This window comes from Dipodomys merriami, unplaced genomic scaffold (genome assembly GCF_024711535.1).
Source record: "Dipodomys merriami isolate MVZ:Mamm:240054 unplaced genomic scaffold, mDipMer1.0.p SCAF_24, whole genome shotgun sequence".
Lineage (NCBI taxonomy): Eukaryota > Metazoa > Chordata > Mammalia > Rodentia > Heteromyidae > Dipodomys > Dipodomys merriami.
Genome location: NW_027203826.1, coordinates 25,235,256 through 25,256,744, shown reverse-complemented (window position 1 = coordinate 25,256,744; position 21,489 = coordinate 25,235,256). Strand labels below are relative to the sequence as shown.

At 38.7% G+C, this 21,489-nt stretch overlaps 1 protein-coding gene across 1 annotated transcript in view; it reads right to left on the bottom strand.

Annotated features, from left to right (window-relative positions):
• Fbn2 (fibrillin 2) overlaps positions 1–21,489 on the bottom strand; it is a 199,608-nt gene that overhangs the window by 18,265 nt on the left and 159,854 nt on the right. Inside the window, exons 42-57 of the mRNA XM_070034133.1 lie at positions 21,349–21,417; positions 20,332–20,457; positions 19,880–20,005; positions 19,344–19,469; positions 16,394–16,510; positions 14,944–15,072; positions 14,360–14,479; positions 12,921–13,046; positions 12,230–12,382; positions 11,352–11,417; positions 10,966–11,091; positions 10,260–10,379; positions 9,244–9,366; positions 8,728–8,859; positions 2,440–2,565; positions 761–967 (exon numbers count right to left, since the gene is read on the bottom strand). Of these exons, the coding sequence (XP_069890234.1) occupies positions 761–967; positions 2,440–2,565; positions 8,728–8,859; positions 9,244–9,366; positions 10,260–10,379; positions 10,966–11,091; positions 11,352–11,417; positions 12,230–12,382; positions 12,921–13,046; positions 14,360–14,479; positions 14,944–15,072; positions 16,394–16,510; positions 19,344–19,469; positions 19,880–20,005; positions 20,332–20,457; positions 21,349–21,417 (1,992 nt within the window). The remainder of the gene's footprint in view (positions 1–760; positions 968–2,439; positions 2,566–8,727; positions 8,860–9,243; positions 9,367–10,259; positions 10,380–10,965; positions 11,092–11,351; positions 11,418–12,229; positions 12,383–12,920; positions 13,047–14,359; positions 14,480–14,943; positions 15,073–16,393; positions 16,511–19,343; positions 19,470–19,879; positions 20,006–20,331; positions 20,458–21,348; positions 21,418–21,489) is intronic.

Here is a 21,489-nt window from a genome sequence, read left to right as displayed (position 1 = left end):
GTCATGGACTTCTTGCCTAGAGCTTGGAACCTGTCCTCAGATCTCTGCCTCAGGATTATAGGCACGAGCCACTGGCATCCAGCTGAAAACCATCTTTTGTTAGGAGTCTTGCAAAGAACTGGGAATCTGCTTCACAGTAGAAGAAAATGGTATTTTTCAGAATATGGGTTGGTTGTATAAAAAATAGAAACAATTAATGCATTATGAAACCTGCTACTTTGGAAATCTGCTACCAACAGAATGGAATCTTAACACATGCTCAAAAAAGAAACACTGTTACTTTCTATATTTTGGCAGTACTGGGATTGGAACTCAGGGGTGTGTCCTTGCTATGCAGGAATCCTTTCCCTGAGCCACATTCCTAGTCCAGAAATATTTATTTCAATAAGGCAGGTGCAGTTTGTAGGTTTGGGATCACACAGATTTATTATATTCTTGAGCCCACCGTCTCCTTAAAAAATGTATGTTCTTAGGAACATTATCTATAGTTATCTTAGCTTTGTGCTTTAGTTGCCCTCATCAGTTTAATGGAATGTAACATATGGGAAATTTGATTATAATAAACTCAACTGTGTAGGTTTGCCTTGAAGAATAAACCCGCCATCATTCTGAAAACATAAGCCAAGGCCATTCCTTTGACTTGTATATCCAAATACAGAGTGAATAAGTATTTTAGCCAAGTAATCACTCTATCACTGTTGCTAATGTCCTTCACATATATCTGAATCAATGAAATCCGTGACGTTCCTTCACTCCTTACCTCTCCCGTCGGTGGTATACCCGGGGCCGTGAGGACATATCTTTTTGTACTGGGCAGTTCCGGGAAGCGGGCACAGCTCGCAGTGATGTCCCCAGCCCCGTCCACCATCGCAGCAGCATTCGGACTTGGTGACCAGATTGCGGCTGCTGGACGCCATCTGACACATGGTCTGCAAGACCTCTGCAAAGCAGAGTCCCTGCCGGTTGTCTGAAAAACGCCAGCGCAGTCAGAGTCAAGGCCAGGGAGACACTTCACTGTCTCTACTTTCAGGTCAAGTTAGGCCTACCAGTGCTTCTTTTCTTAGCCATAACATTATTTTAGAAAAGATAAATATTCTTTTTATCTGAGCAATCTACACTTAATGATTAAAATCTTTTGTTGGCAGTTAAGTTCCCATAGTGCTTTCATTATAGACAGGTTATAAAATCTGACTAAAAAAATGATACCATACTTTAGCAACAAGTATCCTTCCCTTCAGACCAGTGATAACATAAATGATAATGTCTCTCCATTCCTATCAAACCAAAGGAAAGGGAAAAATCATACTAATTATCTCTCCTTAGGTTAACGAGCAAACGAGTATCAGGATCTGTTTTCTGTTGTTGTTTTGTTTTTGGTGCTGTTACCGGTGCTTGAACTAAGCACCTTGTCCTATACTTGGCTTTAATTCTCAAGGATGCCTTTCTACCACCTGAGCCACACTTCTACTTCCAAAGTCTAGGGTGTGTTCTGAGCTTAGTACTTAATTCATCTCTGGTATTTTCTACATTTAAAAATGCCTGTTGAAACATTTGGCCTCAATCTGACAGAAATAAGGAAAGTCTTCAGGATGGTTTTACAAAGTACACTGGGGTCCAAAGTATCCCAGTGAAATGAGCAGAAAGTTAGACTTTCCTTATAGGTTACTGCTTCTACTTCCTAAAAGATGGCTTGTTTAGTAAAGATCTACACTGGAGACAAAAGAGTCGATAATATATAGACTAAAATTTTCCTATGCCTTGAAGCGGCTGACTTCATGGTGAGGGCCATCTGAGGGGTGAACCAGGACTTTTTTGGGCCATATTAATTGACAGCTTGCTCTTCTGTCTCTTGCTCTGTTTTGCTTACATTTTATTATACCATACTTCCAGAGCCCACATAATAAATGGTCATAGTTATAACGTATGCATTTTAACATCAGTGTAATGTCAGAAATTTACGATGTTCCCCAAGAAAATGTTTCATCCAGTGTTTTTCTGTACGTGATGTAAAAAGCTGACCTTCACTACATTTTTTAAAAGGTGGCATTTACTTTGCATTAATATTTGTGAAGCTTACCTCACATTGCAAATATTTTCTTTTGGAATTAAATCATCCCCTGGTGTAAGTCATACTCAAAAGTCACATTTTCCATAAAGCTTAATTAATCTTAATTTTGGAAAGACTTTACTTAAGACTGTTACTACATTACTCACTGATGTACATGCAAGATGCACATGTACAAATACATCATTTTAACAGGTGTATAACATTAGGTAGAGGTATGTGGATTTCGCAGATTGTGGAGTGTTTGGTAGACAGGAATACTTATAAAAAGACTGATTATTAGTGACAATCTCAACTGGAAACAGTAAATAGAATTGGTGAGCTCACAGAACAGGTTTTATTTATCAAGTAAAATAGAATTCATATCAACTTACCAAGGCATTCAGTGCCTGAGGAACTTGACTGGAAACCTTCATTACATTCACACCGATAGCTCCCAATAATGTTAATACAGCGTCCATTTTCACAGATTCCTGGCTTGGTCCTGCATTCATTTTCATCTTCAAAAGGCAAATAACATGACTAAGGAGCAGCTTTGTAAACCACTGACTTATCAATTACTTTTTAATGGGTTTTATTTTTAAAACTTTGTCATGAAAAAATAAATAGGATAATGTTTAAAATGGTCATGTGTGGGTATCAATGTATCTTTAATTTCTCATAGTTCCAGGTAAGTTCTTTTATATGCTTTCTTAAAATTTTAAGTACTTGTACAGAGGGTGTCCTTCCAACATGTCAAGTTGTAAGTACAAACATCTTCACCAATTTCACTCTTGTCTTAAGGGCTGGGAATGTGGTTCAGTGTTAGAGTGCTTGCCTAGCATGCATGAAGCCCTGGGCTCGGTTTCTCAGTACCACATATACAGTAAAAGCCAGAACTGGTGCTGTGACTCAACAGGTAGAGTGCTAGCCTTGAGCAAAAGAAGCTCAGGGCCAGTGAGTAGGCCCTGAGTTCAAACCCCAGGACTGGTAGAAAAAAAATTCACTCCTTCCATTGTTCTTTTTCCAGATGGATGTTTTCTTAATACATATTTTCTCGCCAACCATCCAATTTTCAGGATTGGAAGAAAGACACAGTCATCATTTAACCAGCAGTTTAAATTATTTGTATCTATCACAATTTGATTCTTATCTACCATTTGATATTGTTTTATGCTTACTTTCTACTTCTATCAACTTGGTTAGGTCAGTCTAGTCTCCTGACTCTTCCTCCTATCCCTGACTCATGTTTGGAAATTACAATCACCTTTATGTTCTTCAAGTGGTAACCACTGTTACAATTTTCACATGCACTGCTGATGTGCATTTGTCAACCAATATCATGTAGTGTATCTCTCAACAGCTTTTCACCATCACAAGGATTGTAGGAAGGATTTATTCTCTTTGCCAGTATCATCTGACAGTCATGTAATCCATAAAATTGTTAATGTTTGTACTGGGCCATCAATATACACTTGAACTAAATACTCAAGTTGGCTGGCTTATGAGCTCATTGCTTTACATATATTATTAGCTTTCTTTCAATTAATTTTTACAAAGTATTAGAGTGTACAGTTTAGTAAGTGTTTTAGATAAGGTGTGGTATGAGTGACAAATAAATTCCAAAATATATTTCTGACAACATCATTTTTGGACAGTTCTCATATTTTTAAAGATAGGATTCTAATTAGAATATTTTGAAAATATTGTTCTGTTTTCTTTTATTCAGTGCTTCTTCTCATTGGTAGGAAATACTTTTCTCTCTGAGAGCTTTAACCATTTTTACCATCCTTTGTGTCTTAGTAAGGATTTAAAAAATTCTTTTAGAAAAAAATTAAATGTATATATATATATATATATATATATATATATATAACAAATGAGCTAAGTAATAAATTAAAAATATTATTTTTAGGACTCAAGGCTGTAAATTCTCCTTTTTCTAATATCATTCCATTTTTATTTTGGTTTCTATTTTAGTTTGAATTATGATTTTGTCTGATTTATTTTTTTTCCTCCAACAGATCTTGCTGAATAAACTGTGTGAGCTCTGATGGGAAATACAGCTTTCATATTTGAAAGGTAATCTGATGCACTTCAAATTCTTTGAATACTTTTGCTCTGCGGGTACGGACGCTGAGAGCAAGTGGGAAAGGCTGAGAAGGAAAGACGCTCAGGGCCGGCATCTTCTCTTGCAGTGGCTCCTGTCCGTGCCTTCTTCCAAGGCTGCATGCCAGGGCGTGTTTCACTTTAACTGTGAATCTTCAGTGGACATCTGGTCCTCCCTCATGACGCTGCCATCCTCTAAGATGCCTACCATGACACCGAGCTGTGGACAATGTCCTACTTGGAACCAGGCTGCGTGTCCACATTTTGTTCTTCACCGATGGCTGAAATATCTTCGGGTTTCTCTGAAGGCGAGCTTGGCCCTTGAACTTTGTGTTGCTGCCATGATTTCATATTGCAGGAATCACCTTCTTGACCTACATGTTCTAGTAACTTCCAACATAAACCTGATCTACTGTCTACGATAACCCCTCTAGGTACTTAATGAAGCTTTCTTCTCCTTCAGGACAAAACTTCTTGAAAGAAGGATCCATGATGATCATTTCTACTTTCACATTTCTGGCTCTGTCTGTAACTCACTTTCTCTGTCCCTCCCTGTTCCCTATTTGAATAATCTATTCCATTTATCCCAAGACAATCTACTGCCTGTCTACAGTTTCTGCTCCTCTTCTTTTTGTTTGTTTGTTTTTGGTCATGGGCTTAACTTGAATTCAGGGCCTGTGCGCTGTCTCTGAACTCTTACTCAAGGCTTGGGTTCTACCACTTTAAGCCACAGCTCCACTTCTGGTTTTCTGGTGGTTAATTGGAGATAAGAGCTTCTCAGACTTTCCTGCTCTGGCTGACTTTGAATCATGATCCTCAGATCTCAGCCTTCTGTGTAGCTAGGATTACAGGTATGAGTGATCAGTGCCCAGACTTCATGGTTTTGAGACAGGGTCTCATGAGATTTCAAGGGTCAGTCCCCTAGATCACTACTTCAGCACTATATGATCACACTCCTGATACTCTTTTTCATTGAATGACTTTTTAAAACACTACACATTGGCCAACAAATTATATCTCTGGCTGATAAACATCTAAAATCTTATACAGTTTGTATAAGCTGCTTGATGGTAAGTAAGTCAGCAGTACTGAACTAGGCACACTACATGGTTTCCAAACTCATTTCTTGAATACAGAATTGCTAGTAGTTCTGACACACTTTCTTTCCTTGGGAACATACATATGTTTTTGGATACTTTACATGATTGAAATAGGACAGAACTTTTAATTTTGTTATCTTGTCTCACTGTCCTGAATGCTGGGGTTAAAGTGAGCCACCACACCTGACGAGTTTTTTTTTTTTTGCTGGTCCTGGGGCTTGAACTTGGGGCCTGGGTGCTACAAAAGTTTCTTTTGTTCAAGGCTTGCGCTCTACCATTTGAGCCACAAGACCATTTCTGATGTTTTTCTGAGTAGTTTATTGAAGATTAAGAGTCTCATGGATTTTTCTGCCAGGGCTGGTTTTGAACTGTGATCTTCAGATCTCAGCCTTTCTTCCTCCCTCCCTCCTTTCCTATCTTTTTAGTGTCAGTCCTGGGACTTGAACTCGGGGCCTGGGCACTGTCCCTGAACTTTCTTGATCAAGGCTAGCACACTACCCTTGAACCTCAGATCCACTTTCAGCTTTTTTGGTACTTAAGTTAAGAGTCTCAGGGACTTTCCTGCCTGGGAAGGCTTTGAACCATGATCCTCAGGATTGTAGGTGAAAACCAATGGCACCTGGCATCACCTTCATACTATTTTTTATAATCTCTTGAATCTGTTTGAATTTCTATTTAATGGTATATATTGACTAGGATATTTAATATTAAAAGTATTTTTTTCTAAATTCTTCTTGCTCTTGGTTGAGTTTGCTTATTTTTAATACCTTTATGTCTATTAAATAGACATTAACTGTAGACTTGTATGAAGTATGCATCTTTGAATACTTTTCTCTAATTTTGCTACCTGATGTTAAGTAAGTCACTAATACCAACGCAGGCACACTCCAATCTTACTTCTTGTATGAACATTTTCTTTAGCATTTGTCAGGCTGACTTTCCTCGAGGAATTGCATTCATCCTTTCAAGACAATTGAGGAGAGGTCAGTGTTGCTCTGAGCAAAGTAAGTTCTTTGAGTCTTACGAGTCTCTGTGGCTGCTTATTTTCCTCTCCTCATGATTGTCTTACCTGGAGAAGCTTCCCTGTCAAGACCAGTTTGTGGGCATTAACCAAATGACACCACCTTCTCTCCATTTCACCTCTTGAGACTGAAGTAATTCAACTATACTTCACTATAAAACTATACAATACTTTTTAAAACACTCTGGCTTCTATCATTTACCTATGTCTCTAATCTAGTCTAAGACTGCTGGATGAATGTTATAAAACTGGGCAGTCTGTCAAGGTCTAAAGAATCTTCCATGTTATGTTTTTGTTTGAAATTTTACTTTGTTCTTCAAAGTCACCACTTGTAACTACCTCATTTTTTTTTTTTTTTAATAAAGACAGTTCAGTACTCCCTTCTTCTCCCACGGTATTTCTAATTTTTTTTTTGAGAGGAAGATTAAAAGAAATCCTTTACCCTTTGGTACTGGTGGCCTACGCCTATAATTCTAGCAACTCACGATTCAAGAGGCTGAGATCTGAGAATCCAGATTTATGAAGCCAGCCTGAGCAGAAAAGTCCTTAAGTTCTCTTATCTTCAATTAGGCAGCGAAAAGCCAGAAGTAAAGGCAAAGCTCAAGTGTTCAAATACCAGCCTGGCGAAAAAACCAAGTGAAAACTGGAGGTCCATGAGTTCAATTCCAAGTACTGGCATAAAATAAAAACCAACAAAAAAACCCCACTTTATGCGTAGGTTTTAAAATAAACCTCCCTTTCTCTAAGTTATATTGAAAAGCTGTTAATGAATCCAAAAACATTTATTCTATTGTAATTTTCATTAAAATTTTAATGATCTTGGTATTTTTTCTATTTTTATTGAATTTTTATTTATTTAAGAAATAATTACTGTTATAATAAATTACATAAACAAGTTACCATCGCTGATTAAGTTTATAGTGTTCTTTATAGAGGTTTTAGATTCTGGCACAATTTCCTTAGCTTGTAAGATTTTAGTTCTGGCATAATTTCCTTAGCTTGTAATAGTTTAATTTTTTATTGTAATTGACTTTTTTGAGTATTTTGGTTGCATTCCAATTTCATGCACTTAGAATTTTCATTATTTTATTGTGGATTTTTTCTTTCATCCTTACTTTTGTAAACACATTTTATTTATAATAACATTCTAGCTCTTCTTTTGGTGTTTTATTTATAACGATATTCTAGCTCTTTTTTTAATGTTTCCTGAAAGGATTTTTCTACTGGTCAAAAAATGGTTTACAGAAGTTTTAGCTATCAGTAAGGCATAACAAAAAGTTTGATGGTGAGTTTCAGAACTTGCCCATTCTAGTTCCTTCTGTTTCTCCTCCTCCTTTCCTTCTTCTCATCCTCTTCTTCTGCTTCTCCTCATTCTTCCCTTCCCTCCTCCTCTTTTTCTTTCTTCTTCTTGTTCCTCCTACTCTTTCTCATTCTCTCTTCTGTGTCTCTCTTTGTTCCACTATAGCCTAAACCAGCCTGGAAGTTGAGATCCCTGTCTTAACCCTTCCTCTTATAAGGATAAGCAACCAAACCTGGCTTTACAAAGGACATCTTTTCATAGGGTCTTTTGATGGTGAAAATTACATCCCTAGATGTTTTCTTTGGATCTACAGGATCATAGAGTTTCAGGGCTAGACTCTCCTCTTCTTCCAATAACACAGGCTATATTTTTCACTACAGTGAGGAACTGAGGAATAAATCACTTTGAAGTCTTCTAGCTCGAATCAGAAACCTGGGTTTTTAGCTTCATCAAAAATCCTTATCCCTCCCTCTTTTTTCATTAGGAAGGGAATAGTAGTTCTCAGTTAATATTGTTGGGGTGGAAGAAGGCTAGAAAAATGCTGAGATGATGAATATGATGCTGTATCAATTTACCTAGCACACGACTCTGACATATGTTGTAAAATCAATCATAGCTCTACTTCCAACCTTTAAATTAGCTGAAAATAAGGTACAAGTCACAATGATGCCTCACTTGTACTAGATTAGCTACTTTCCTCATTCATAAGAACAAAAAAGGAGACCATTATCTCACATTTATATGTAATACAACCATTCAAGAGCTGCCCTCCGCTTCTATATCTAGCATTTTAGATTTTCAGGGTACAGAATCAGAAAACAGAAAGGCACCTATTCTAAATTACATTACCCAGAACCTCGTAATTTTGCATGGACTTGAGCTAGATGAAGGCTAGTGATAGCATGGCTGGAGACTGATACTGCTGGAGAAATAGCTAGCTAGCTTCCAGTCAAAGTGACTTGGACATAGTGTAATGTGTACACACACACACACACACACACACACACACACACACACACACACACACACACACACACACACACACACACACACACACACACACACACACACACACACACACACACACACACACACACACACACGGCTCAGAGCTGGAGCATCACCAAAGCAGACATGGCCATTTCGCGCTTACCTACACAGCCTTCTCCATCAGGCCTGCGGGCCATCCCAGGGGGGCAGGTGCACATGAAGGTGCCAATCAGGTTTTTACACATCATGCCTCTGGATTCACAGTCGTGCAGCCCTTCCGCACACTCATCCAGATCTAACAAACAAAAACAGAATCTTCTCTGGAGCAGGCTATCCTTCCGGAATTGTAAGTCCATTTGTGATCTTTTTGCTCTCTTAAGACGTTATGACAAAGAAATGAGAAACCCACTCCCTTTCAACAGGCTGGTTACATTCCTGATGTGCGCAGTTCAGCACTGGCCTTAATCATCCATTCAGCGAAGGGCAATCTTTGCTTCTTTGATTCAACTCTACAAGTCATCAGCTGTCCTGTTATCTAGGCTAGTAATCTACCTGCAAATACTGCCACACTATTTCTGCAATGCTCTGTAAGAAGAGAGCTGAGAAGTATGATGTTGTATTAAAATATATTCCTGTCTGGCAAATAAAGTCCGAATCATCCCACCGTCTGTGGTCTTACCTTTGCACATCTTCTGGTCCTCCCTGAGTGCATAACCAATGGGGCATGTGCATTCATAGGACCCAAAGGTGTTCATGCAGCGGAAAGCACAGAGCAGTGGGTTTTGGGCACATTCATTGATATCTGATCAAAGAAATGGGTAGGTATATGCTTAGCTTAAATTTTAATTATCTGTTTAAAGAAACACAAAATACATTTTCTTGACAGCCATATACAGAAAGAAGATAAAAAAATTTCTGCTTCTCTTATGCAGAATTTGGTCCCCAGCAAAATCATCCTCCAGTTAAGAGCCATAAACTCTGGAAAAATACAGAACTTTCTTAAACTTTTAGTGTTGAGCTGAAACTCAGTGCAAACAACAAGCAGAGAATAATTTCCATATTTTTTCCTATAAATTATTCTACTGAAAATTATCCTGCATGCTCAGTTTCCAGCAGAAACTTCCTGAGATTCTGTCTAACCAAAGCTGCCAGAGAGTGATGGAAACAAGAGGAAAAGTGCTAGGGAAGAAAGACACTACTTTTTTTTTTTTATTTTTTGGATACTCAGCCCATGTTGTTTGACCCCCACACATGTGTGGGCAACACTGAGGGAGCTCGTCACTAAAGCTGAAAAACTACAGCTGAAATCGGAGCCTGGCAGTTTTCTCTTGGGTCTACCCCAGCTAACTGCTTTCTAAGGCAAAAGCAACAACCATTTTCCAAGTAGTATAATGTACTCCAGATTGTAGCAATCACAGTATCCAGAGCATACATTCTAAAGCAATATTTGAAAGAGCCAATCATCAGAGAAAATAAAATCAATGGATTCCACCCTTCTGAGCTGCCTCCCTGCTCCGGGCGCTAGAATTGTCAGACAAAGGTTTAAACTAGCTCTTGTAACTGCTGACGAACACAAAAGCAAATATACCATTGAATACAAACATCACAATGTCTGGCTGATGTTGAGGATCAAAACATTAGCTAGGTGACTTTTTATAGGAAGAAGAAATAAAGCCACAGACAAAGATGACTTGCCTTCACAATTCATCATAGGTCCTGGCTCAAAACCTTCATTGCAATTACATTCAAAACTCCCTATAACATTGGCGCATGTACCATTTCCACATGGATTGCCAATTGAACACTCATCAGTATCTGAAAAAGAAGGGCAAGAAGAGGTCATAAAGGTTGGAGAAATTTTAGTTTGAAAGACACATTCTCATGAATACCTACACTGCCCTTCACACATTCACAGGATCTGAGAAGGACACACTGATCCTTGCCCTGCATGGTCCTGACTGGCTGGCTTTGTAAGTTTGTAATTCTATAAGCATGCACATGCGTGTGCGTGTGCGTGCACACGCACGCACACACACACACACACACACACACATTCCATTCAGGGCAAGGCTTTCCTTAATGATTACAAAGTCAGTGCAACAAAGTGTTCTTCTCCTTCAAGAAGAGGCAAGGAAAGACATAAGGTAAAATGGACTTCTTTCCCAATTCGAGGTTTGGGTGACTATAAGTCTCTAGAGACATCCTAGTTTGTACATATGGATGAAGGCAGAAGCTGGGCAACTCTCTCTAGGTCAGGATAGAAAAAGAAGGGTAGGTTAAGAAAGAAACCTCTCTATTACTTATCTTGGTGTATCGATCCAAACACCATTCCTAGTACCAGGCAGTAATTTTCCTGATTATTCTGAATATGAGAAACCATGTAGATGGAGCCAACACTCACCCACACATCGAACTCCAGTGTAATCAAGGTTGTAGCCCATTGGACATTCACAGCGAAAAGATCCATCTGTATTGATACACTGACCATTTGAACAGATGCCTGGGCTCTCAAGACACTCATTGACATCTAGAACGTAAAACCGCCCATCAGCTTCCTTGTATAAGTAGATATACTGGGAGTGATTATTCAAAATTGACTTAAAAAACCAATGCCCCATGTCATGACATGATCTAATAGATGGAATGCAGGTAATTCATAAATATTATGTACATACATGAACGACAGTATACTATGTGCTATATGGTAAAAGAAACACTGATTATAAAATGTAAGACAATACATTTACATAGATTGTGTCTGTAAGAATAAAATATATCAAAACGCACCTTCACGTGTATCATGAAGACTAGGGACAGTCCCATGGCCATATGGACACAAATCCTGGAATGCAACTTCAGAGAAATATATACACTCCATTATAAAAGAGCCAGTTAATAGCAGATATGAAATTTCAGTTATCTTCTTTTACAAAGCTGTCTTTAAGAAGAACCTTCTATTTCCATGATTTATTTCACAAAGCAGGGTTGAACACATTTAGAGAAGGCTAACCCAAGCCTCGCAGGGTTCCTTCTAGTTTCTCCATGTATCTTCATTTAACACCGAAGAGCCCGAAAGACCTCTTCCCCTTTACTCACTCAAACCATTCCTAACCTGGAGACCCAGCGGTCTGATTTTATCTGGAATCATTCTACAATTCACTGGTACCAATGACATCCTCCCCTACCCCAAACTGTTACGACGAAGATTCAACTTCTCAGAATTTCAGGTCGTATTTTTATAATCACAACTCAATACCACACACACACACACACACACACACACACACACACACACACACACACACACAAACACAAAATCACACACACACACACACACACACACACAAAATCACACACACAAAATCTGGAATAGAATTCCCATTTCCCTCTTGCATCATCTGCCCTGTTCCTTTCAAACTCATTCTTCTGAAAGCAAGTAATCCTAACTAACCTTGGAGGAAAAGTAAGTTAAAAGGGTAACTTGGTCTCAGCTTAAATAGGTTATACACAAACGATGAATGAAGTCTTTCAGACTGAGGGCTCACTGAACTATCAAAGCTGATACCTGCGGGAAAAACTCACCCTCCACATGGTCCTAAGTCACATGCCAGTGTGACTCTTCGCCAGAGTCACACTTCCTGCCGGGTGGCTCCCTGTTGCCTTACCTTCATCATCCTTCGGGCACAGCTCACAAGGATCCCCCCAGCCTTCGCCCGGCATTTTACTGCAGCAGCATTTTGCTTTCGTGGTATTGAAAGCTTTGGGGACAGAACACTTTCCATTTTCAAAATTTGTGAAGCAGAAGCTCTGACGAGTATCTAGGAAGCATCAAGGAAGCAAACATAACAGGAGTCTTTATTGGTCATCTAACAGATGGAGTAATTTGTTTCTGACAGAATATGTGATAAGGATTAGATTCACAGGTCTGACATTCCTCAGATGTGTGTTTTCTTTTGCTAATTTAAACAAACTTGTTTATACAATTTCACTGAATTGCTTCAAAGCACTTACATTTTTATAATCTACTTATGAAATCTTAGAAATTACACTCACTTCCGAAGTGATCAGACCAGAAGAAACTCATCTACCAGTATTAAAAAACCAAAAGCAAAAATAACTACCTAAAAAACGAAATAAAGACAGTGAACCAGGATAATCATTTTTTCTTTTAGTATAATATTTAAAAATGTAGACACTGCATCAGTTCATCATTTGTACTTTTGAGATCTCTATTACAGATAATGGATTTACTACTGACATAAAATTTTCCGTGACAAACACCAGTGTGACAGTTTACCATCCAGCTTCATGCTTTCTAAGCATGAACTAGGGAAGGGAAGCCAGTACACGACTTACCAAAGCACCTCCGTCCGTTATCAGACAACACAAAGCCAGGGGGGCAGATACACTGGAAACCCCCAGGTGTATTGGTACAGGAACCAAAAAGGCAAATGTTGGGATCCTCCTCACATTCATTTATATCTGCGGAAACATGAGGGAATTTGTTAATGATCTCTACACTGCTCCGTATGTGCTATCATCTATTTATATGGGCCCAATAGCAGCATACCAAGCAATGATTAAAGAAAGGAAAACACTTCTGAAATTTAATAAAATATTAACAAGTTAGAAGTGGTGCTGTGGCTCAAGTGGTAGAGCACTTGCCTTGAGCTGAAGAGCTCAGGGACAGCTCCCAGGCTCAGAGTTCAAGCCCCACAACTGACAAAAAAAATATGTGTGTGTGTGTGTGTGTGTGTGTGTATGTATATATATATATATATATATATATATATATATATATATATATATATATATATATAAACAAGTTGAAGATATAGACACTTTCCCTAAGACCAGGAAGTAGTCAAGATTTAATCCAAAGAAGCACACACATTTTTATATCTGTCTTTAGTGACTAAGATACTGCTGTCATGTTCCATAAGGAGGGAAATCATGGCCACCGTGAAGAAAGAGTAAAATAATCAAAAGGAAAATGGTGGGAAAAAAGGATCTTAAACTCCTAAAACAACGCTATTATTATTATTATTTTAAATATTAAACCTACAAGATAATCTTAAACGACAAAAAAATCAGGCAGAAAAAAAAAATCGTGAGTTCTCTTATTAGAGAAAACCACGCCAAGATGCTGGTGCTTCTGAATTTCAGCAAGACTGTAAAACATAATTTGAATAAAAGTGAAATAAAGTGAACTGTAGAAAAGTCTGCTTTGCCATGTCCACCAGGCAACGCTGGATGTGCTTTCAGTGCTCTTGTGTGCTGGAAGAGTTTCATCAGAGAAACATCTGTTAAGACAAATGGATTAAGATTTTCTGTTTTGATGAGAGGCCTTTCCAAAGGCAAGGGATGGGAGAGATGGAGTCTCAATTCAAGTATTAAGATTTTCTACTTCACATTTCTATGATGCTAGACCCTTTTAATATCTGTTTTAAAACTGGGTGCCAAAGATTACAGTTTTTGTAGGCACTCTATAAATTTAGGAGAAAGTCTCTGTTGACATTTGGAGAAAAGATTAGAGCCCGATGAAAAATTCCTTGACTAGCCTAAAATTTCTATTCATGCAACGTCCTATATTTCTAAGCGGTTTTTTATTCCTTCCACTCTACCATCAACTCATTTGTGATGGTTCAATAAAACAGATGTAAGCAGACCTATGCTTAATTCCTTAGGTCAGCAAATTTGTAGTGGTTGAGACTCAATGTATTTGCAGCGTCTGTGCCAGGTCTTAGTGTACTGCACAGCTGGTGCACACCAATCAGGCTGAGGGTTGGTCTTACCAATGCAGTTCTCGCTTTTTACTTCATACCCCGGGGGGCAAATGCACCTGAAGGAACCCTCCAAATTCTGACAGGTCCCAGGAGAACAAGAGCCCGGGAGGGCAACACATTCATTGGTATCTTAAGAGAGAAAGAAGGGAGAAAAAGAAATTATGTATGAGGTATCTGTTGCACAGATTTATCTGTCTGCTGAATGATGATAACTTGAATTCAACGACAGCTTTCTCATCTACACTGGGCACAATTATTCCCTCAAAATCTTTGACATTTTGGATTGCTCTTAGTTGGCAAGTCATTATTTCTCTTATTTTCTTATTTTTAATCGAGACAGCTTTAATTGGATAGCTTTAGGCTCTGTCCTCAATAAAAAACATTGCCGGTGACAGAGTCCTCACAGCTGACTTATCCCTTAGACCAAAATATGCCCATCACAGGTTGCCCTGATTATGTGATCTGATGACCATATGAAATCTGAATGAGTTGCGAAGGATGTTTTTGTAGGTGTCTGTGCGCAGAATGTGGGGAGGTATTTATATTTCACAAAGCAAAACATCACAAGGACTATTTATTGTTTAGATTCTTACCTATACAATTTTTGCCATCTGGAGTGAGTTCATAACCTTCATTACACAAACACTTAAAGGAGCCAATTTCATTAAAGCACCGTCCATTCCTGCACACCTGACCAAAAAATGAGCTGCATTCATCTATATCTGAAAGCAAAAGGGAATTAGCTTTTCAGAGAGAGCTGTTACCCATACTACTTTACTAACTCAAACTTAAGACAACACATCACTATACATTTACAAATCCCTACATTATAGTTCCTTATGACAAGGAAAAACACTGCCTATTGTAAGGATTGTGTAACTAAGTTCAATACACACTGTGGATATACAATACACACTGTGGATATTAATGTAACTTACAAATTCATAACCAGAATGTTCAATGTTTAAGGTGAAGCTTTCTACCTGAAACTTCAATTTGCATCAAATTATTTCCAAGTAAAAAAATACTTATTTCCCAGAGGCAAGAGGATACACAGAATTTCATGTGATTAATGTTCCGATCCTTCACCTGCAGATGATGCCCATATTCAGAAGGCAAAGAAATGAATAAATATAGAAAAAAAAGCTTTGTTTAAAAATGTTGGAATCATATACACAGCATAGACGTTTGTTTTGGTCAGTTTAGGCTTGGGTTGATTACATGTGAGTGATTTCCTGAATCAGTGATTTCTCTGATCAACGCTGTGGCACTTACTTTTCCTTGCCCATGTATGCCGTCTAAGAAACCACAGCTGAGAAGTGTGAATGAAATACCCCATTTCATCCAAATGTTAGGCCTTGTTGCAATTGCAACAAGGAAACCTGAGGGAAACTGACAGCAATACATGCCAGGTTAAATGAGGAGGTGAAGCTGAGTGGACATGTCCCATCATGGTAGAAAACTTGAACTTGCTCCACATATAAGGGCATGTAGGTAAAATGTGTTGCACTGTCAAGTGCTGACAGGGAGTCCTTGTTCACCTGGTGACTACATGCCCATTGTTATTTTTCCTACTATTTCCTCCACCCACTTGAGGATACTCTCACTCACTATGAATGCTCAAGTTACATCTGTACATTAGGTTAGGCTAATGGATAAAGTTCTATACTGTACAGAGGAGAGGATTCTGAAAGCCCAACCCGAAATGTAGTCACCATGAATCACTGGTATTTGAATGTAGGTGAAGAATGGACAGATACAAATAATTGTAAAAATACTGAAACCATCTCATCTACAGAGTAAAAATAACCCACACACAGTTTCAACATTTTTCATTATGTCCTCTTCCTCTGAATTGATTGGCTCAATGATTTTTTAAAAAATCAATTAAGTGTTTTTTTTTTGTTGGTGAGAAATTGGTCCATGATAGTTCTTGTCTTTTGGCCTGTATCTTCACCTTTAATAACTACCTTCGTGGTTCAGTTTTGTTGTTTAATCCCAGCACCTTGTGGGGACGTGAGCGAGGGGCGAGAGAGGACCTACCGAGGCAGTCGTTATTGTGCGTGAGCTCGAATCCCGGGTAGCACAGGCAGTTGTAGGATCCCACCGTGTTCTTGCACGTCCCATTTCCACATGGGTGCCTCTCACACTCATCAACATCTGAAGAAACAATTGCTCAAAGTCATTGAGTTCTTTTTTTTTTTTCTTTGTCGGTGGTGAGGCTCGAACTCGGGGCTTAGGACTCTTCTGCAAAAGGCTACCACTCTACCACTTCGAGCCACAGCTCCACTTCTGATTTTCTGGTGGTTAGTTGGAGGTAAGAGTCTCATGGACTTTCCTGTGCCTGGAACCACGATCTTTAGATCTTAGTCTCCTGAGTAGCTAGGATTCTAGGCATGAGCCACCAGAGCTTGGCATCATTAATTCTTACTAGGAAAAGAAGTGTTTGAGCTTTTGCATTTTTTTCTACCTACAAAATTACTTAGATTTTTTTTCTGGCACATTACTAAAGACCCATATATATATATATATATATATATATATATATATATATATATATATATATATATATAGAGAGAGAGAGAGAGAGAGAGAGAGAGAGAGAGAGAGAGAGAGAGAGAGAGAGAGAGAGAGAGAGAGAGAGAGAGATAAACATGTGTATGTAAATGTGTATATATATACACCTATTTTAAAGAAAATGTTTGAAATAAGAGAAAAAAATCAAAATTTCAAAATTATAAAATCTGGAGGAAAATATAGTGTAATGATTTACTGGAATATATAACACTCAGAACTAGGCCAAATAATCTTTCTCTCAGCATAGATGCTTACTGAGTAGATCTGAGATCAATTCTAAGTATAAACCTTGTGAAATAGCAAAACAACCTATTCTATTGATCATTACAAACATGTGCCCAGAAACATACCTACTTCATTTGATCAACAAAACAAAGCCAGGTTCTAGAAACTCACACCTGTAATTCTAGCTACTCAGGAGGCTGAGATCTGAGAATCACAGTTTGAAGCTGGACTGAGCATGAAAGTCCCATGAGATTCTTAGCTCCAATTGATTACCCAACAAAGACAGAAGTGGAGCTGTGGAATGCTAGCCTTGAGCATAAATGCTCAGGGACAGTGTCCAGGTCCAGAGTTCAAGCCCTAGGAATGGCAGGGGAAAAAAAGGATAAACAGACAAAGGTAAACTTGATCATCTTTTATTTTCTGAGGTAATGGAATTATAACTGGACTTCATTCAGAGTTCATTATTTCATTAGCCTCCTCTACAAAAGGAAGTAAGAAAATAGCCACTTCCTCCACCATGGGGATGAGCAGACTCCCTGGACTGAATCTCAGGTTTCTGAGACTACTGTGCAGGTCCTGTTCTTCAGGAAGGAGGCTCTGCACCAGGGAGGTTGGAGGGAGGATTCTGACTGACTCACAGTGGAAGAACTGCTCAGATGGGAACATATCTCCTCATATGAATTTCTGTATCATAATCTTACATATGTTTTGGTAAATTGAACTCTCTCAGGGTGCATTGGAGCAGTATGTGAAAAGACGTAATCTCACAAAATTCATAGAAATAGGATCAGAGCGCGGGTTTTCTTTACATAGAGTCAGATAATTTCTTCTGTTGTTATAGGAGAAATTGGCAGTAGAAACTGATGGTGGGGGCTGGGAAGGTGGCTCAGTGGTAGAGTGCTTGCCTTGCACGCATGAGGCCCTGGGTTCGATTCCTCAGCACTACATAAGCAGGAAAAAAAGGCTGGAAGTGGCGCTGTGGCTCCAGTGGTAGAGTGCTAGCCTTGAGCTGAAGAGCTGAGGGACAGCGCCCAGACCCAGAGTTCAGGCCCCACGACTGGACCCCCCCCCAAAAAAAAAAAAAAGAAACTGATGGTGGTTGTGGTGGTGTCTTTAAGAGGCAAGGTACGAGCAGAGACATTCTCCACATATTCCGAGTTGCACAGATATGCCATAAGGAAATTAATTCTGTTACCAAAATGTGATTTGAATCTTCATGCAGACAGTATCTGGAATACAACTTGGCTTTTTTCACACCAAGATCATGCTAATCATAAAAAGGTTTTATATTTGATTTTCCTCCTTCAAGTACAAAGCATAGTAAGAGGCCTAGCACAGGCATAGCTGACTGCTGAGATCACTCTTACAGAGAGACATATAGTCCTCGCTTCAAAGCAGCTAGTGTACCTGCCTTTGAAAACTTCTTAGTCCTCAATTCAGCAAGCACTAGCTGAATGCTATTATAATGTAAGTAGTTTTTATCATAGCTACTGGGAATATTTAAGGAGTTTGTCTATATTTACTTTTGTAATCATTTTAAGAGCAAAACCATGAAAGGATGAGCTAGATCCTAAATCATTGAATATGTAAGGAAAATAGGTATATGCGTATAATGTATATATACATATATTCATTTTAAGGTAGATATTAGTAATTCAGATGGCTGAGAATTTAGGGTCAGCGTTCAAAGACAGCCTGAGAAGAAATGTCTAAGAGACTTCATTTCCAATTAATCAGCCAAAATTTGGGTTGGAGGCATGCATCAAGTGGCAAAGTGCTCGCCAGGAAGAAGTAAGCATTGAGTGTGAGGGCTCTGAGTTCAAGCTCAGATATTTTGATTTTAATACTGTTTTACTTATAAGTCCCTTACGTTCCAAAATGTTTTCTTGAGGGGGCACAAAGAAGGGTAAAGGGCAGCTGGTATTGTGGTAAATTCCGCATGAATGTGACTGTCTCAGAGCACATGTCAAGCTATGTGAATATATTCTAGCAAAAAAGCTTGAGAATCACCTAACTGAAGGACATGCTGTGGCATGTCTCCGCCTGCAAAGTTTGCACTGCACAGGTCTTAAACGGTTTCACAGAGGACAGGCATATGTGATCATTACTGAAGGCCTGTGGTGGGCCTACATTCAATCTGTTCACGAGTCCCAGCCCCATTTCCTTCCCGAGACTGACATGTCCTTCTTACCCATGCACATGGTCTGGTCTTGAGAAGCCTTAAAACCATTGTGGCAGATGCATTGGTAACTTCCTTGCAAATCAACGCACAGGCCGTGACTGCAAACATTAGGAATTTCTAAACATTCATTCCGATCTAAAAAAGAAACAAACAACCCAAAACACGTCAAACAAATCTGATTTTTATTAGGATCCTTTCATTTTCACACATGTGTTTCTGTAACCTGCTATTAGTTATTCCCGACAGGATGAAAATGAACCATAACTATGGTTGAATCAAAATAAGCAAGCCTTTCAAGAAATCTAAGACTATTTTTTGACTCATGCGACAGATTGGTATCTCAAGGATACTATTTTCACCTAGGGAAATCCACTGACAGAACCTCTTTTCTTAACAAAATAATCTAAAAGTTATGGTTAAAAGACTAAGCTAGACCATCTTTTTAGAAATAGCCTTGAAGGGGCCGTCTGGGGAGGAAAATATAGAGCCCCTTTCAGGGTAGGAAACCTAAAAAACCATGCAGTGGCAGGGAGCCCCTTGCTTACCCACACAGGCACCATTGGGTGAGAGTTTGAAGCCCGTGGCACACTCGCAACGGTAGCTGCCTGGGCTGTTGATGCAGTCTGCATTGCGCTGGCACACATTGTCTCCATTGCTGCACTCGTCAATGTCTGAAAGAGCCATGATTTCATTGAAAAGTCTTTTACTTCATCACAGGTTGAGCCTAAACTCTTACATAACCACAGAAGAAGGCCACAGGGGGCAACACATGCTTGTAGTCTCAGCTGCAGAAGGAGGATGCCCCTGCTCTGTATGCAGCCTAGGCAAAGGCACCAGACCCTAGCAGAAAGCAGACTAAAAGAAGACAGACCTGAACAGTAAAATGCTTAAACAACTTGATAAACAAGCAAAAACATGACAGGAGAAATAAGACAGAGGAGAGAAAGAGATGCCCATCTACTCTTGTTGGATAAAGGGCACATATTGTTCAGCTTACCTTCACAGACCAAGAGCAAGTCGTTGTAACTGAATCCTGTAGGGCACTCACAGCGGAAGCTGCCGATCTGGTTAATGCACACACCGTTCGCACAGATGCCGGGGATCTCCTTACATTCATCTATGTCTGAAGTGGAACAGAGTTAGTGAAATATATGTGGGTTCTGCTTAATGTATTTACCATGCAACCTCCAAAAACACTGTATTTAAATCCTGGAACAAGAATATACATTCAGTGTCGCAAAAGTCAAATATATACTGGCATAAATGGTTTTGTGGTTTATGAAGACATAACAGACCATTAAATGGGTTAATTCTTCCAAAGAGTGAGGCAAAATTTAAGTGCCTGATAAAATAAACCGAGTGATTTTTAATGTCAATAAGGTAAGTGAAATTCTTAGGGAATCAACCGCTGCTTTGAGTTATGTCAGGTCATCTGAGTTGCTGCTATTCATCTGCTAAAAGTTATGTTTCCTTTATTTCATATATTAAGTTACCATGTATATACAGAATGGGGACTCAAAATTAGATTTCTGACGGAAACTCTGAGGAAGACATGTAGAATAAGCAACAGAAAGTATATTCAGAAGGAAGTCATTTGTATGAATAATAATTTTGAACTGTTGTAATTAGAACAGAAAGGGACACTATAAAATATACCAAAGACTTAAAATGTGTGTTTTTAAAAACAGTGCAAGTTGTTTAAAATATGGTCATTATTTAGTCATGTGTGTGACAGAAAGCCTCAAGTGCTGGCATGGTATGTGTGATATGAACGGTATCTTGAGAGTGTCACATAAATATAGTAGCTTCTTCCCTAAATTATACTGATCATCTGTCCATCATGGTTTCTCGAAGCATGATTTTTGTCTGGATTCATTAACTATATTAGATGGACATCCAGGTAACTATATTTTGTGGAACTGCTAACTTTTTAAAAAACAAAGTGTTCTTTCAATGTGATATGTAAGAAGATACATATATGCATTTGTAAGCAAACATAATGTGGAAAACTCACCAACAGCTTTTCCTGTGTGAATGTCAAAGGTGAATCCGGGAATATTTCCACATATGGCTTTGAAATCAGCTTTAAAATATAAGTAGAAACAATGCACTCTTAAAATTCTCAAACTCATTCAAAAGAACACTTTTCTCATGT